At 45.4% G+C, this 16,672-nt stretch overlaps 1 protein-coding gene across 1 annotated transcript; it reads right to left on the bottom strand.

Moving 5' to 3' along the window:
- Positions 1–687: 687 nt before the first annotated feature.
- On the bottom strand, positions 688–11,502 carry LOC124702894 (replication factor C subunit 1-like). The gene is made up of 22 exons (XM_047235065.1): positions 11,229–11,502; positions 10,977–11,114; positions 9,882–10,589; positions 9,739–9,806; positions 9,521–9,596; positions 9,379–9,440; positions 9,145–9,296; positions 8,749–8,909; positions 8,478–8,666; positions 8,254–8,375; positions 7,957–8,164; positions 7,533–7,586; positions 7,184–7,353; positions 6,200–6,290; positions 5,299–5,480; positions 5,177–5,216; positions 4,964–5,088; positions 3,382–3,454; positions 2,581–2,673; positions 1,683–1,929; positions 1,212–1,271; positions 688–1,118 (listed from the first exon to the last, which is right to left on the bottom strand). The coding sequence occupies exons 1-22, from the start codon at positions 11,229–11,231 to the stop codon at positions 1,000–1,002; spliced, it is 3,141 nt and encodes a 1,046-aa protein (XP_047091021.1). The 5' UTR covers positions 11,232–11,502; the 3' UTR covers positions 688–999.
- Positions 11,503–16,672: the final 5,170 nt, after the last annotated feature.

The following is a 16,672-nucleotide window of genomic DNA, read 5'->3' as shown; positions in this document are numbered from 1 at the left end:
CCATGGACGACGGCAAGCAAACGACGGAGACCGTCCATGTGCATGCTCATGGCGCGACATGGATCGAGGCGGTGTACACGAACGAGCCCAATAGAGTGGATCTAGTCCTAGAGAAGTACGAGTGTTGGCTCGAGGAGGAGGATATCAAGTTCGTCGGCCTCGACCTCGAGTACGACAGCTCGAAGAACAAGCTGGCGGTGATGCAGCTCGCCATGAGGGAGCATGTGCTCGTCTTCCACTTCATCAGGTAGTAATTTTTCCCCAAAAAATATTCTGGATGTGCGCAGCAAGATCGATTTCTCCCTGTAATATTCCTCTAGATTATTTTTGGACAGAAACACATATAATTTTTGGACAGCAATGCTCTATGTTCAGATTTCTCCCGGTTTTTCCCTGTTACTAGTAATGCTTTCTGGTCAGATTCAATTGTGAAATTACTTCAAACTAGCTGAATACACGTGCGTTGCTACGGGTTGCATCGATATCACACTAAAATACGGAAAATATACTCATGCAACTGATCTTTCAAATAAGTAATGCATTGTTAGAGTTAATTAATTAGTTAATATCGAATTGCTGCAAGTAGGTGATGGCCATGGTGCATCAGATAAGGAAGAAAAGACAGTATCTCGTGACCAAATACTCAAACAGCAGCACAAACGAGCACATACACGGCAAGGTTGGAAGTTGGAAGTTGAAGGTCAGGAGGGCAATCAGTTGCTAGAAAAAACATAAAGAAACTACATCAGATACAGAAGCAAAGTCAACAGCTCGTGACCAAATACTTAACAAAACGCTGTGAGCAGAAAGAAACAGCAAGTCAAGTTGGTTCTCTCGCTTCTGGCAGGCAGGCTAAATGCCAATACAATGAAGCACAACTACTATGGACCGAGGTAACGAACATCTGGAGCAGATACACCGTTGCCTACTCCCTACAAGGGTATGTACAAGACAAATTTTGAACCCCATTCTGCTCCAGCACCTCAGACTCGCTGCGGACTACCTCTTTCTCTTCCCGGCTGAGCCTCCTGCAGACCCTGAAGCTTTTGATTTTGCTGGCGCCTTCTTTGCACTTGACCCGTTGCCATTGGTCTTCAGGTCCAGCTGCACTTGAATTCCTATGGGAGAAGGATCAAAATTACAAATTAGTTAGAGCCACTTATATGCCGAGACAACACTGGCGACAAAAAAGGCAGAAAATGACAAGTAACCTTTCTTCTTATCACTCTGCAGGTCCAGTGTCGGCTTCGAGTCACCAGCAGCAAGTTCATCTGATAGACAAACAGAGCAGCGGTTAAACAACAACACACGCTGCAGAAATTATTGATCACCACAGCATGCTGCTACTTGAATCACAACAGCAGCTCCATTGTAGTTTCACTGGCTAAAGGCCTACATGGCATGTTACAGATTAAAGAACAAAAAAATGTTACAGATTAGTGTACAGATACATTCAAATTTAGACAAATCTAAGACATCCTTTTATGGACGGAGGGAGTATACGATGATGGTATGGCAGTACATGCTGGCACCAAATGCATATAAAGATATAAATTCATCCCTGGTCAAACAGATCACTCAACGCATACAAGTGTTAAGCATCAACAAATTCTACTTATGCATTATGTTTATCCTTACCTTAAAACCCTTATCTGTTTATTGACCAAGAAGAAAGCACATACCATCATTTTCAGCATCAGAAGCTTCGTCTTCATCACCTTCAGCTGATGCTACTCCATTTTCTTCAGGCAAACTCTCATCCAATGGCTCCAAGATTGCTGCTACTCGTTTCTTTAATGTTTTTTTCATGCCTGGGATATTTATTTGATCTGCTGATCGAATAACACGACAACTACTTCCTTGTTTGTAAGCCTTCGTCAAGGCACTTTTAACAGCTGGTTGAATACCATCCATAGGATTTGGATGACCCTGCCAAACAAAAACATATTGAGCAGCACCATCAGAAGCAAAGATGTCAACACCAATTATATTCAAACAAGTTTACTCAACTAAGACATTAATCCATGCTCACAGTTTGAGTATACTGAGCGTTAGTTATAAACTTCTGAACTGAACTTTTCTAATGAAACTACTTTTTAAATCACCAATACAACCCCAGAAACAGGCTAAAGTCTGTGGACCTAATACCCAATTACCGTGACACTGCAAATGCACAATACAGCCAAGAAGATTCACGGTATCGTTATTGTATTTTACGTTTGCAACCGCATTGTCATCTCTATTGCATGAGTTTTCATTTCACAAGCTTAATATTTCATTGATGTACTCAAGCAATTTTCCGTTCATATGATGAACTTGAATACACACTCACAAGCTTAATATTTCATTGATGTACTCAAGCAATTTTCAGTCCATATGATGAACGCAACAGTTGCAACTCAAACAAGTCATCAAAATCAATTCAGAAGTCCTCATTAGCACAATGCAACATATAGAGTTACAGAAAAGCTACTCGCAAAACTTATTTGTATTATGTAACATTGCCACTCAAAGAGACGGTTAATGAATACCATTAGATGGAGGAAAACATCAAGAGCTTTTAGAATAATAATCACCAACCTTAAATTTGGATAATTCAACAAGTGTGTCAAAGTCTTCCTGGGTTAAACAGTAAGTATCCATAAACTCCACCACTTTTTGGACAGCTTCATCCTGCACGAATTAACAAATATGAGATCACCACCAGAGTTTTAAAATAAAAGTTCCTGCACAGGAAATGCACTGCATGATTACTGCATTACAAAAAAATGGTTGGATTACAGCACTAAGTTGTTAAACTGAAGTGTCAAGTGCATGTAGAGTGTGGAAAAATGTTCCCCATATTTTGCCAACAAAGGATATACAAAATCTAAGATGGTAATAGTTGAATTAAGAAAGCACATGGGTGCAAGCCTTTGTGTCAAATTGACCGTGTCAAGTGCATGTAGAGTGTGGAAAAATGTTCCCCATATTTTGCCAACAAAGGATATACAAAATCTAAGATGGTAATAGTTGAATTAAGAAAGCACATGGGTGCAAGCCTTTGTGTCAAATTGACCAGCTCTTTGCCAAAATTATTAAATAAGAAAAAATATTACGTTTAAAAATGAGCTAATTCATCACGCAGTATTTCCTCATGAGAAGCACATCTGTAAGATATGCAATTCAAACAATATGCAACAGTACGTTTGAACCAGCCCAGCAGTTGACAGATAATACTTAATGAATCTTCTATTGAAGCTTTGAACAAAAATCTTTCCATGCTTCACTAATTCAGTGAATGATCACGATAAGTCCGAAAAGGAACATTTTAAGTATACTGGAATACAATGACAAATGGAGTCTATTCATATAGCACATCATGATTTATGATAACAATACCTTAGGCATTGTCTTCAGTGGGCCAGTCAATTGTCTCAAGAGAAGAGTGAGATAATCCAGCCTCAACGCCTCCCTGCAGTTGCCAACAATTATAAAACTTAGACTACAATAAAACATAGCACAGATCCAGTTTAAGATCAAATTATGTTGTTTCAAGTTAAAACATTGTCAAAAGATCCCAAGTTTTGGTCAATGCTTGCCACACAAACGATGAGCACCATGGTTTGAGTAGAAAAACATGATCCCTGATCCCTCTGATCCATATGTATCAGATGGAGTAGTTTTTATCTTTAAAATGCCAGCTAGGCAGGTTAAGAGAAGGGTAAGGAACCCTTTAATTCGCTCACTATGAAGGCAATTGTTCAAAAGTAATTACATCAGGAAGGCCCGTACATTTTTCCTAGCAGGTGACACTATGGTCCTTATAGTTTCATTGTGGTCCCGGGTGATAAAGCAACAAATCAAGAAAAAAACCGATATATTTTTTATTTTTCAATGTTCATTGAGTTATTACTCCCTCCGATCCGAAAAAAGCGTCGGAACGGAGATTTTGCAAAATAACCATGAGGTTTTTCTTTATCAACCCGCACTCCACTATAACGTCGCGGCGCTAATGGAGGCACGGGGCCGCGCCGTTTCCCGTTTCCAGAACATGGCGACGAGAAAGCCTGGGTGGGGGATGGGGAATAGCTAGACTGCGGCATCGGTGCGAGAGTCCCGGCGGCGGCGGAGAATGGGGGCAGCGAGCAGTGGCCCTCTCCCTGTCCGGCGGCGGCGGAGAATGGGGGCAAGGAGGGTGTCGCTGGAGGTCCAGGCTCTTCCGGCTTCAATGGGAATGCAGGGGACGTCTCCTTCCAGCCGGCCGCGTCGGGAGCTGAAGGGAAGATGGCGGCCGGAGTAGGATTCAGGGGGCGCCGCGTGTGGAGAGACGGCAGCAGTGTGCAGGATTGGGACGAGGGGAGTGGGGTTAGGGATGGGGGGCCAGGGCAGATGGTCTGTATCAATCAGGGTGGGGACCTGTGGTGCGGCCTGGTACGGGATTAGAATTTTATTTCCTGATTTGAGAAGGGTTTAATTAGAAAACGCTAATTGTACTAGCCATCAAGCAATGTACATAAGTAGCATACTTTTACCAGTGAAGAACATGGTTTCTTGTGGTTAAAGGGAAAGAACAGATTTTACAATTAATACATGAACTTAAATGTGAAATGATGCATTCAATGCCGACAATGACATGAAGTGTGCCTGCCTAGTCAAATCAGCAGTCTCACTTCTTACTTCCGGAGTTCGTAAAACTTAGTGGCTAACGTTAATTTATTTCAGCTCATTGACAGCCACAAAGATTAAAAAGGTTATTAATTTCTTAGCGAACATAGAAGATAGGGTTCACCAAACGTCTAATATGCAAAATTAAGATTGGGCATATTATTCATGACAGGTTACCAGATAAGAAACAAGTAAACAAGTAGGCGGCCTGTCTTAACCAACAATTACATAATACATTGGAAATGAGAATATTAAAAGAAAGCCGCAGAAGACCAGTCAAACAGTGATAAAACTCAAGTTGTGTAAAAGTACCCACCTGTCCACATTTGCTTGCTGCGATGCAAGAATATGACTATGGACATCTTCCATTAGTCTTTTGTTTTTGTTGGTAGTTGAGTACTTGCCCAACCATCCACCAAACCTATTAAAGTTCCGTTCACCCTGCAAAAAAATTCAATTTAGTCTTCAGAAAACAAGAAAAAAAAGTAGAAATAATAATGATAATGGATGGTTAGGGTTTGAACTTTACTGCTTCAAGGACTTCTCTATTTCCATGCATCAAAGCTGCACTGGAATTGTTTTAAAGAGATTAGTAATCTTGGTTGGAACATTTGGATAAATCAAATCATCTGGATAAATCAATGTACATACGGTACTATAGATGAAGCAAAACAAGCAGCTTGGGACAGCTGCCACTGCCGATATCTTCTTATTTGTACATTAACAATATCACCGTCTGCTAGAGACTCAGCGGCACGGGCAAGATAGTTCATTCTTTTAACTCCACTGTCATCCTTCCCCACAGCGCTAGGCCGATAATTTATATAATTTTCCTATAACGGGCACATGTTAGCGCATGAATGTAGCCGGGCATACCACAGAAGCAACAGAGAATGGGTGCATCATCAGCTTTGAATTGGGAAAAAATAACTACTGTCAGGACAATTAAAAGACAAAATCAGCCTTAGAGCATAAATTTGTACGCAGCTCTAGCACACACCAACTCAGCTAAATATTTGAGTTCAGTACAGCCAACAATGGCGGAAACTTTTCTTCATATAAAAGCTGGGATGATAGAAACTTGGAAGCAAGCATCCAGCCTTCCAGAGAAAAAGTCTAGCCTCTGATGGCACAAACTTAAGTTATCTGATTCTCAATTCGTTCAGAGGCGCGGTTGTGGGCTTCAACAGGAGCAACGGGCCTCCAAGCGTCACTGCCAGCTAAGCTTAGCACTTAGGGGTGTGGCATGTGGCTGCCTACTTGTAGGATTGGAAATAACTTATTCTGTCAGGAAAATAAGATTCACAAAATCTTAAATTTGCAACAGAAAACGTAGGATGCGTTTTAGGCTTATCACTCAAGGTAGGATTTGATTGCACAAATAAGAGTTCAGATTCTAGATTGAAAGACATGATACACTATTATTATTAATTAATAGCTCTGCATTAAGTATGTAAAAAAGAAATCCATAGAAACCCAAAAAATCTCATGATGCAAACAAGGATGCGCTTGTACAGATGAGTAAACAAATTTATACTATCGAATTCCAAACCTGTATAATCAAGGGAACTAAATCAGGATCGCTCATGCTCAAATCCATTCTCTCATCCATCCTTAGTCTCCCACCATTGAAACCGAACAGCCTGGAAGTTGAATATATAGCCATGAACATAAAGGCGGCATGCAAAAAATGCTAAGTAACCAATTATAACCGCAAATATATTTAATCTGATAGGAGCTAGCATACAACTAGGTGAATGAAAAAAAACAGCTGATTAAATCCCTATCAAATCCAAAAACAAATAGAAGTGAACTAACGAATTACAGGAGCAAACAGTTCCAACTTCGAGTGTCTATAATTGGGAAATTACATGTTAGCCGCTACAAAACTAATAAATTGCAGGAGCAAATAGTTCCAACTTCAAGTGTCTAAAATAGTTGGGAATTTGCATGCTTAGCCGCTACAAAAAACTATTTTGAAACATTTTTATATTAAAATCACCAAAATCTCTAGGGCTGCAACTCAGTACATGTACAAAGGTCTTATCCTAAATCTATTTAGCACGGAATGAAACCGTCAACTGAATTTTATCATCCGCAGCAGCATTATGTGTTTTTGCAATGGATAAACAGTAGGACCTAGAAAAGGGTGAACTTTGGTTCAAAACTCAATAGAAAATATTTCCATATAAAATGCAAAAACATGAACAATATAGTTTCATTCTTCCCTGAAAAGAACACAAAAGCATGAACAAACTATACCCATCTACCCTGCCATTATGTGATATAATTTCCAAGACAAATCAGTAGTCATCCCTATAGGATATTAGAAATATCAAAAAAGAGCGACCAGTAGAGTAGAGTAGAGTAATCAGGAACTTTGGTCATCTTTAAAACTTACCAAATTAGACAGGACACTTTTATGACACCACAGGCATATTAATCAATAAACATGAACAGATCATAGAAAAACTGACTATAAAAATACTAAATAACTCCATAGAATACAATCTGATACACTAAAGAAGGATCATACTTGTCCACAGCCGTGAATGGAGAGATATCTTCATCTTTGGCACTACTATTAAGGCGTAATCTTATATCATCATATTTGACCACAGACTGTGAGAGACTCATGTATTGCAAATGGTTGAGTGCCATGCGAATATCTCCATGTACTCTTTCTGCAAGCTCTTCCATCGCATTCTAGCAGATGAGAAAACCATATATTAGCAACTGAAACTGAAAAGCATAGTAATGGAAACATACACGTAAAGGAAGCTATATTTAATTTAAGTTCAAATTAATTGTGATACTATTCATGTGTTTTTGAAGTTTTGATCGATGATTGGAATAACAGAACTCTGAGAGCATATTGAGCACACCTCTTGAGCTTGAATACCTTCCTTTCTGGCAATCTCCATCAACCTCTTACCCATCTGTTGAGTACAGAAGTTAGAACCAACCCCAAAGTACAAACTTTTGTGCAAATAGCAGTAAGCATGTTCCATCTTAATATATATAGTGTGAGGAGATGGAAAAAATAAACCAGGAAGAACCTTTACATGAGATAACCATGTTTTCTTATGTTCAGGAAAACAAGATTAAACAGACGATTTGTATGGGATAAAATGAGTAGCAGCACGCTAATAACATCTCTGCCTAGATATTGCAAGCAACTTAGAAGTGAGAACAGCATGTCAGTTGTCAAGTCAGCAGTAAGGGCAATAACAAGGTAATAGACAACAGTAGGAAAACTAATAATACTTTACATAAATCATTATTAATACGAATGTGGCATGAAATAACCTGTTGCTTTGTTGGTTTCCTGAAGTTGAGTAGCAAACAGTAATTTACAAGGCTCTTCAATTTCTGGCTAAAACGGTCATTGCAAATGCAAACTATAGGAATCTTGGATATCTTGATGCTGGCAATAAGATCAGCAACTCCACCCCTATCGCCAGCAGACATACCGTCAACTTCATCCATGATTAGTACAGCCTTAGGCTTCTTTGTCCTGTGAAATTGTTCGACACTTTATTATCACAAAAATAAAATCAAGGGTCAAGGGTACAAAAAGTTCATCATATGGTCTATGGTACAGACCGGTTGTCACTATAATTGAGAGTGGCATTGCTGATAAGCTCTTTGATAGAATTTGATGTGCTCCCCCCAACACCTTTCTCGATCTTGGAGTCTGCTTTACCGCGGCTATCACTTGCATTAACCTGTTATGAATACATCATTTTAATTTATGTCTCAGAGGTAAATAAAGAACAAATAGTTGTCCAAAAGATAAATAAGTATTATACGTAAGAAAAAAGACAAACCTCAATGGCCTGCAATCCAAGCATCTGACTGACAACTTTTGCAGTTGTGGTCTTACCAATACCTGGAGGTCCACTCAGCAATACAGCCTTTTTAGCTCCACCATCGGTTTGCTTCTTTCCTTTACCCTTTTGGCCAGGATGAAGGAATTGTTCCTCCCAACTTTTCAACCAATCATGAAGTTGTTTAACCTATGTATCAAAAGTTTATTCAAACTAAGTTGCTTGTCCATACATGTACATGACCAAAATAACCAAAAGCGAAACTTCTCACCATTGATTGGTTGCCTACTATGTCGTTCGGAACTTTTGGCCGATATTTTTCTGTCCATTGCAAAGAACCACGGTCAACAACCTTGGCCTTTTGGTTGTTAGTGGAAGCAATTTCACTCTTTGATGCAATACTCTTGTCCATGGTACTGACTTGCTCAACAGCTGAAGATTCAGAAACCATATTTGCATAAGCATTAACAACATGAGAAGTGATAAATATGAAGAAAAAATCATACAAATGGATATGATATTTGTAAGATCAAAGTAACATACACGGTGTTAGAGAGAAAGAAGACAGAACAAACACTACAATCACGTTCAAGTTCATGCAACTAAGCAGGAATGTGTATGTGCTATAGAACTATAGATTCATTACAATCCAGAAGTTCCTGGTTACCTCTTTTTTCAACTTTAACTGGAGAGCTCTTCGTCTGTGATTTCTGTAGCTTTTCAGAGTTGCTGTTATTTTCATGTTTGTTTGCAGGAGCCTTTGCAGGCTTTGATTTCCGGATCATATCAAATAAACCATCTTCAGTCAAGAATGGGACCCTGCAACAAACGTGAGCATGTATGAAGAGGTGACAACTTAAACAAGCTCGCAGCATCCTTTTCAAAACAAAGCAAATAATACCCCAGATCTTTTGCTTTGTTAGATTTCACACCACCAACGTCTTCATCAGCCAACAGGTAATTCTGTCAACAAGCAATGTCAACACACAGCAATGATAGACAATTAACACTTACAGCAGCTAGCTATATAGTGCTACACATACCGTCCTTTTACTAATAGAGCCAGTCACACGGCCGCCATAACGCTTTATTACATCACCTGCTTCCTCCCGTTCAAGACTGCAAAAAAAGAGAAGTATGATGGTTTATTGTAAGTATCATCTCCATCAGGAAAGCTGGAATTGCTAGAATAGTTACGCATACTGGTAGTTGCATGATCATAAGACAAAGCACTTGATATCAACGAAGAAAGTACCCGCACCTGTCAAGAGTGCCACTTATGACAAATGTCAGACCAGCTAAACAGTCAGGGGCACCCTCTGGGACTTCCTACAGAACATGGAATAAAATGTTTGCCGTTGGGTTTTTTCAGAAACTATTGATGTGACAACAATTATGATTTACCTTCTCCCCTTTGTGAGGAGGATCCTTCCTTTCACCAAAATTCATGAAACCTCTCCCACCCCCTCCTCTCCCTCTTCCCCCAGGAGTAGATCCTGCTCCTCTTCCTCCCCTTCCCCTTCCAGCTGCTTTGGAAGGGGTCTTATCATCTTCATCCATCCTGTCCTCCTCAGCATCATCATCAAGACCAGTAGTCTTTCCATGAGCTGTTCCTCCGCCTCTTCCACCCCTTCCCCTTCCTCTTCCCCTTCCAGTTGATTTGGAGGGAGTCTTAGCATCTTCATCCATCCTGTCCTCCCCACCACCAACATCATCATCAGGAGTAGCAGTCTTTGCATGGACTGCTCCTCTTCCTCCCCTTCCCCTCCCTCTTCCCCTTCCAGCTGCTTTGGAAGGGGTCTTGGCATCTTCATCCATCCTTTCATCCTCGTCATCATCATTAGATGCAGCCTTCAACTTCTTTGATGGTGGTGGCTTCACAGGGGTTTTCCTTTTGGAAGGCGCCACAAAGTCATCGTCGTCGTCTTCTTCTTCAGCCTTAAGGACTCTGTTTGCTGCCAAAGGCTTGCTGTCATCCTCAAGTTGGTCGCTGCTTTTGTGAAGTTTTCTTTTAGGCAAACTCTTGTCGGTAACATCTGAATCTTTTTCTGTTTTGGGTGCGAAGTACTTGCTTGTCTTCCTTCTAGCTGAAGCATCTTGACTGCCAGACACCTGCACAATCCAGTATTCATCAGATTACTAATGATTCACATGAACTGAGAGACGTCAAACATCAAATGTGGAAGCCAATTCATGAGCTTTATAATGTGTGTAATTTACTAACAAAATTTAATCGAGAATCCTTGCATATTCTGGAAGCGTGAGAACATTATCAATGGTATGCGCAACAAAGATTACACCCATAATGATTAGCAGGATGAATTAAAAATTTCCAGAATGACCAAACTAGGGGTCACTGAGCAAACTCGTACTTCGCTACATGCAGGTCTACTTAGAAATCCATCCATCAAGAAAACAAACTAACGGAAAAACCATCAGAGAGACACCGATACCAAGAAAAGAATGCGTAACCAGAAACAAGGGTATGAAGCATTGTACCGAAGATGGCGCGGGCTTCTCTGGAATGCTGAGCACGGGCTTCTTGGCCGCGGCGGCGCCAGTACCGGTGCCGGATGGCTTGGCCGCACCAGCATTCTTGTCGTGCGGCTTCATGAACCATTTCCTGATGTCCGACGACTGCGCCACGAGGAAAGCAAGAACGGCAGAAAAAAAAGGGTCAGGCGAATGAATCGAGGACCCTCCCGCATCGAACCAAGAACCCTCGGGGGAGGAAGAAACACAAGAACTCACCATCTCCTACCCGGCGAAATCCCGGATCTTTCCCTCTCTGGCCCCGGAGCGCGAATGGGATCCGGTGACCGTCGGTTCTTGGCTGAATCCCGATTGGGGAGGGTCAAGAGGAGGACCCTCTAGGCTAGGGTTTTAGGGGTTCGGGGCGGCTTCTTTCCCCCTCGCTTTGCGTCGCGTGGCGCCCCCTTGCAGCGAGCCTGGGGAGAGGATGGGAGAGAAGGAGGCAGCGGCGGCGGCGGCGCGCAACGAAGAAGGCTCGTGGCGGCACGAATTGGTTGTTTGGGTGGGAGGGGGAAGCGGGCAGGGTAATCACTAGCGCACTAGCGCGCGGTTATCTCGACTTCTCGAGTCAGGGTTAGTTCGGGTGAGAGCGTATCTAGTGAAACCGAGCAATCTGTGCACCGGCTGAACCCGTGGGTTGTGGGCCTTTGGATGAAAAATGAAGGTATCAGATCTAAGCAATGGGACTGCCGGTACAGTTTCACATAGGTAACCTTGTACTGTCCACTGTCCACGAATCGTTGCTGCGCGGTGGAGACCATCCGTGGAGGCCGACCTGGCCGCCGATGCGGCTGCTCGCGTCGTTGGGCGGAACGGCCGGGGGTCTCAGGGCATCTCCAACCGGGCGACCCATCCCGCGCCCGCGCGTCCGGATGGGTCGAAACGGACAAAACCGCGGCCCAGCGCGCGGACCCATCCCTAAAACGGATGGCCGCGGCGTACGGGACGACCCAAACCCGGCCCAATCTTGGACGAGTTTGCGTGGCCGCGAACGCGAAAGGCTGGTCGCTCGCGTCCTCCCTTGTCCGCCCCTGGCCCGCCTGTCTGCCTCCCAAAACACAAGCCCGTCGCACACATCTCCCCACCGCTCCGCCGCCACCCACGGACCGGCGATTTGGGAGCGCGTCGCCGCCGGCCATCGTCGTCGAGACGCCGGCAAGCGGGGCGGAAGCATAGGTCGAGGTCCCGCGTCGCTTTCGCCGCGTCGTAGCGAAGTCGGAGGACGCGCGCCGCCGCGCTGTTGTCCTCTCACCGTCGCGACACCTCCCGCCGTTCGCGAGTTGCGCCGTTTCCGCCGGAGGTGAGCTCTCCGCACCGTGTATCCGGACCGGACGTTGTCCGAGACGGCCGCTTCGCAGTCCCTACGTAAGCATTTGGATCGCCTCCGCTCGCGAGGTGTTCGTTCAAATGCTCGAACTAAAATGTGTCCCTTTTCGGATCATGGTGGACAGCGACGACGAATACTACTTCAAGAACTTCATCGACACGTCGTCGGAAGAGGAGTCCGACGACGAATTTTTCACGGATCGTCTGCGCTCGCTCATCCACGAGCACATCGTCTCGCAAATCCCCGTGCATCGGGGTCCTTGCCGGGCGCGCGGCCGCCTTGGACCGCAAAAGAGAACGCGGCCACGACCAGCTCTACAACGACTACTTCAAACCCAAGCCATTGTTCGTGCCGTCCCTGTTTCGCCGTCGTTTTCGGATGACCGTGCCGCTGTTCCGCCGGATAATGGATGCCGTGAAGATCTACGACGACTACTTCGTGCGAAAGTGGATGCAATTGGCAAGGTAGGCCTCTCTTCGTACCGAAATGCACGGCGGCGATTAGGATGCTCGCATATGGCGTTGCCGGTGATTTCGTAGATGAGTACATGCGCATGAGTGAGTCAACCGGCTTGGAATCGATGTACGGGTTCCGCAGAGCCGTGATCGGTTCGTTCGGAGAACAAGTACCTCCGGCAACCTAATGCAGAGGACACGGCTCGTCCGTTGTCGATCAACGCTTCCGGGGGTTTTCCTGGGATGCTTGGCAGCATAGATCGCATGCACCGGGAGTGGAAGAACTGCCCCTTTGGTTGGCACGGGGTATACAGCCGGCCATTCCGAGGGGTGCACGGTCATTCTTGAAGCCGTTGCTTCCCATGACACATGGATTTGGCACTCATTCTTCGGAATGGCTGGCTCGCACAATGACATCAACATAGCCGCAGCGCTCTCCGGTGTTTGATAGGCTAGCGTACGGTCGGTCCCCCGATGTGGATTTTGAGATCAATGGCCACCACTACACGAAGGGGTACTACCTTGCTGATGGTATCTATCCACCTTGGGCTACACTCGTGAAGACAATCCGAAACCCCAACTCAGAGCAGGAGGCAAGGTTTGCCAAAGAGCAGGAGGCAGCCCGAAAAGATGTCGAGCGGGCGTTTGGCATCCTCCAAGCTCGTTGGACTATCGTCAGACACCCTGCTAGAGCCTGGGATGTGCAAACTCTGTGGGAGGTGATGACCGCTTGTGTAATCATGCATAACATGATTGTTGAGGTAGAGCGGGATGATTCACTCTTTGATAATGACTCGGGAAGGCCAAGGAGAGTTGGTTACTCCTCGAGCAAGGTGCTCCGGCATCATTCCAGGATATTCTTCATGCGCACCATGAAATTCGAGATCTAGTTGTACACAACCAGCTTCGAGGCTGATTTGGTCGAGCACATGTGGCAAGCACGTAGGCAACAATGCTGCAAACAACAATGATGAAGGAAATCCCGAAGCCTAGAGCATTTGTATCGTTTTTTCATTTTATTTGAATAATACTTTATCCTTGATTACATGGACTATGTAATGTGTAATACATTTTGAGCATTTGTACTATTTTATATATTTTATATAATATTTTTTGCGTTTTTCTAGTGAATTTACAAGAAAAACATACCATAGGGCGCCGCGACCCAAATCTGCCGCGTTGGGCGCACCGCGCGACCCAAACGGACGCGCGGACGCGGGGCTCCGTCCGCGCGTCCGCTCGGGCACGCAAACGGCCCAAAACGGACGGCCCAGCGCGTCCGTTTGGGTCGCCCGGTTGGAGATGCCCTCACATCACGAACGCCTGGCCGTGCTGCCGTGGTCCCGAGCCGCCATGCTGCTCTTCTCCTCCCTCTTTCAAATCGTGAAGCTCTTCACTTGCAAAAGAATTGGGGAATTTTGGGATAGAAGAGGAGAGGATTGTGAGTAGAAAGGATGGGAAATTCCGAAATCCCCAATCCTTTTAAAACAATCTGCAGGAACAAAGTTCAGAGATATGGATCTGGTTCACCCAACCTCACGCCTCCAGAACATTAGCGAAGAGAGAGACGATGGGGTGGTCTGTGAAGACACACTCAGGTTTGTGAATCGACTGGGTATTCAGCATACTATGGGGTCTAATGTGTAAATGCGTTGCCAGACCATCTTCAAAATGAATCGTGTCCCCTTCTTTTTCATCCAAAGGCTCGGAACCCTTGGGTTCAGCCGGTGCATAAATTGCTTGGTTTCAATGGATACGTTCTCCAGTTCGGGTTTCTACAATCTGGGGTTAGGCCATCTCCAACACGGCACCACGGGTCGAACCGAACAAATTCGTGGCCTAACGCGCCGACACATCCTTCCCTTGTCCTTCTCTGGTCTGCGTATCTGCCTCCTAAACCATTGTCACTCCACTCTAGTCCCCTCAAACCTAGAGGATGGTCGACAAAGTTGTCGCTGCCGCCACCATCGGAGACGAGGCCGAGCTCGCCACCGTTGTCACTTCTCTCGCGGAGGAGGTCCCGGTCGTTTCGGTGATCGTGCAGCTCGGGGCGGCGGGCGAAGCCCAAACTCATCGCGGAGCAGAGGGCAGTCGAGAACAAGAAGTGTGCCGCAGGACGCTTGATCAACGGAAGAGGGAGGCCACCGCCGCGGAGGAGCGGCAGAAGGCGGCCGAGCAGCTCCAACTCCTCCAAATGGAGGCGAAGGCGAAGGCCATGCAAGAGCATGCCATGCTCTTTTACGGCCACGACGCGCTCGCGCAGCTGGCCGCGACGGGCGCCGGCACAGCCTCGGGCGGAAGCTTCGGCTCCTCCGTGACCCGGCCGCTTCCTCCCCGGTCAACAGCCTCACTGTCTACCCCGTTTGGGTACCCGCCCGACGCGTACGAAATGATGTCGTCGACGGGTCGGTTCTTGTATCCGCCATGGGATGTGTCACCGAAGGTGGGTGAGTCCATGACGGGGCCATCGCCTTCGTCTATTGACCTCAACCGTTTGCCGGCGGCGCACTCCAAGGCCCCGAGGCCGATGCCCGCAGCAGTGATGGCTGATGCACCTTGTTCAACAAATTTTCGGGTGGTGTGCGCCGCCATCTTTGTAGATAGCGGCCACGGTGCAGGCCCCTCCGTCTTACGCACCGACGATGCCGACCACCATGTCACCTTCGTCGATCGAGCAGGCTCCCCCACCAGCTCTCATTGACATAAAGGATGACAACATTGGCAATCTCGGCACCATGAACATCGTCGAGGAGTCGTTGTTCCTTGACGAGCTCACATAAGCCGCCGCTGCACAAGCTCGAGGTCGTCGGGGTAGCAAAAGAACCAGCAACTACATGGATCTGAAGGACAAAATGATCATCGAGGGGGGTTGGCCACTGGGAAAGATCCACTGAAAGGTGCCGAGCAGAAGGGGCGCATTCTGGCGCCGGATCCATGACTACTTCCATGAGCACCGTCGGTACGGGGAGCACCCATTTGACAGCGTCCACAGTGAGTGCTCCATACAAAAAAAGGTGGGCAATAATTCAAGCTGAATGCAACAAGTTCTAGGCGGTGTATGATCACATGAAGCGGGGGCCCGTTAGCGGCATCGGCGTCAAGGACTTGGTATGATTCTCAACCTCAACTTGTTCTTTGTTTGTTTGCACATACATTGGTAATTGTATGTCTCATTTTGATATAGGTGTGGGAAAATTTGGATTACTTCAAAACGGTGAACGAAGGAAGGACCTTTGCCTTCCCTCATTGTTGGAAGGATCTCCGGGGCACCCCAAAGTTTGATGAGGGGTACGAGGCATACATGGCGAGCTTGATCGGCAGCAAGACTGCCAAAGATGCCACCGTCATTGACATTGATGGTGGCCAGCCTTGCGGAAGCTCCACTTCTCGTGCAAGCCGTCCAAGAGGCCACAAGGCAACCAAGGCCGACATGAAGCGTGATGCTTCGGCCATGCATTTGGTTGGCACCTTGAAGGACTTGTATGCTAAAAAAAAGAGGTGTCCATGGACAAGAGGGAGGAGAGGAAGCGCCGGGAGAAGGAAGAGGCCCTAAAGAACTACTATGATGTTCAAAAGAGGAAGCTTGACATTGATGATGCCAATGCCAAGATGCGGGCCGAGGACCACATGATCATGATCGCTGACTTGACTGCCATGAACGAGGTGAAGAGAGCTTGGTTCAAGAAGAGGCAGAAGGAGATAATAGACCGCACAAATTAAGTTGACAATCTTAATTTGTATTTTTTTTATATTTGTTTCCGTGTTCAAACTATATCACATTTCGTATTTCGTTTCCTGCTCATGCTACATTTTATTTAATATTATTTCATGTTTTTTAGATATTATCTTTTATCTCTAAATAGTAGAACTCCACTACATGA

This window comes from Lolium rigidum, chromosome 3 (genome assembly GCF_022539505.1).
Source record: "Lolium rigidum isolate FL_2022 chromosome 3, APGP_CSIRO_Lrig_0.1, whole genome shotgun sequence".
Classification (NCBI taxonomy): Eukaryota; Viridiplantae; Streptophyta; class Magnoliopsida; order Poales; family Poaceae; genus Lolium; species Lolium rigidum.
This window is presented reverse-complemented; position numbering and strand designations above follow the sequence as displayed.

Bases quoted from the DNA above. Each gene is read 5' to 3' on its own strand.
- LOC124702894 (XM_047235065.1), bottom strand. The intron at 7,587-7,956 runs GTTATTTCATGC...TGTACTCAACAG, and splicing joins GGAAACCAACAAAGCAACAG to ATGGGTAAGAGGTTGATGGA. The intron at 7,354-7,532 runs GTGTGCTCAATA...CTCATCTGCTAG, and splicing joins AAGGTATTCAAGCTCAAGAG to AATGCGATGGAAGAGCTTGC.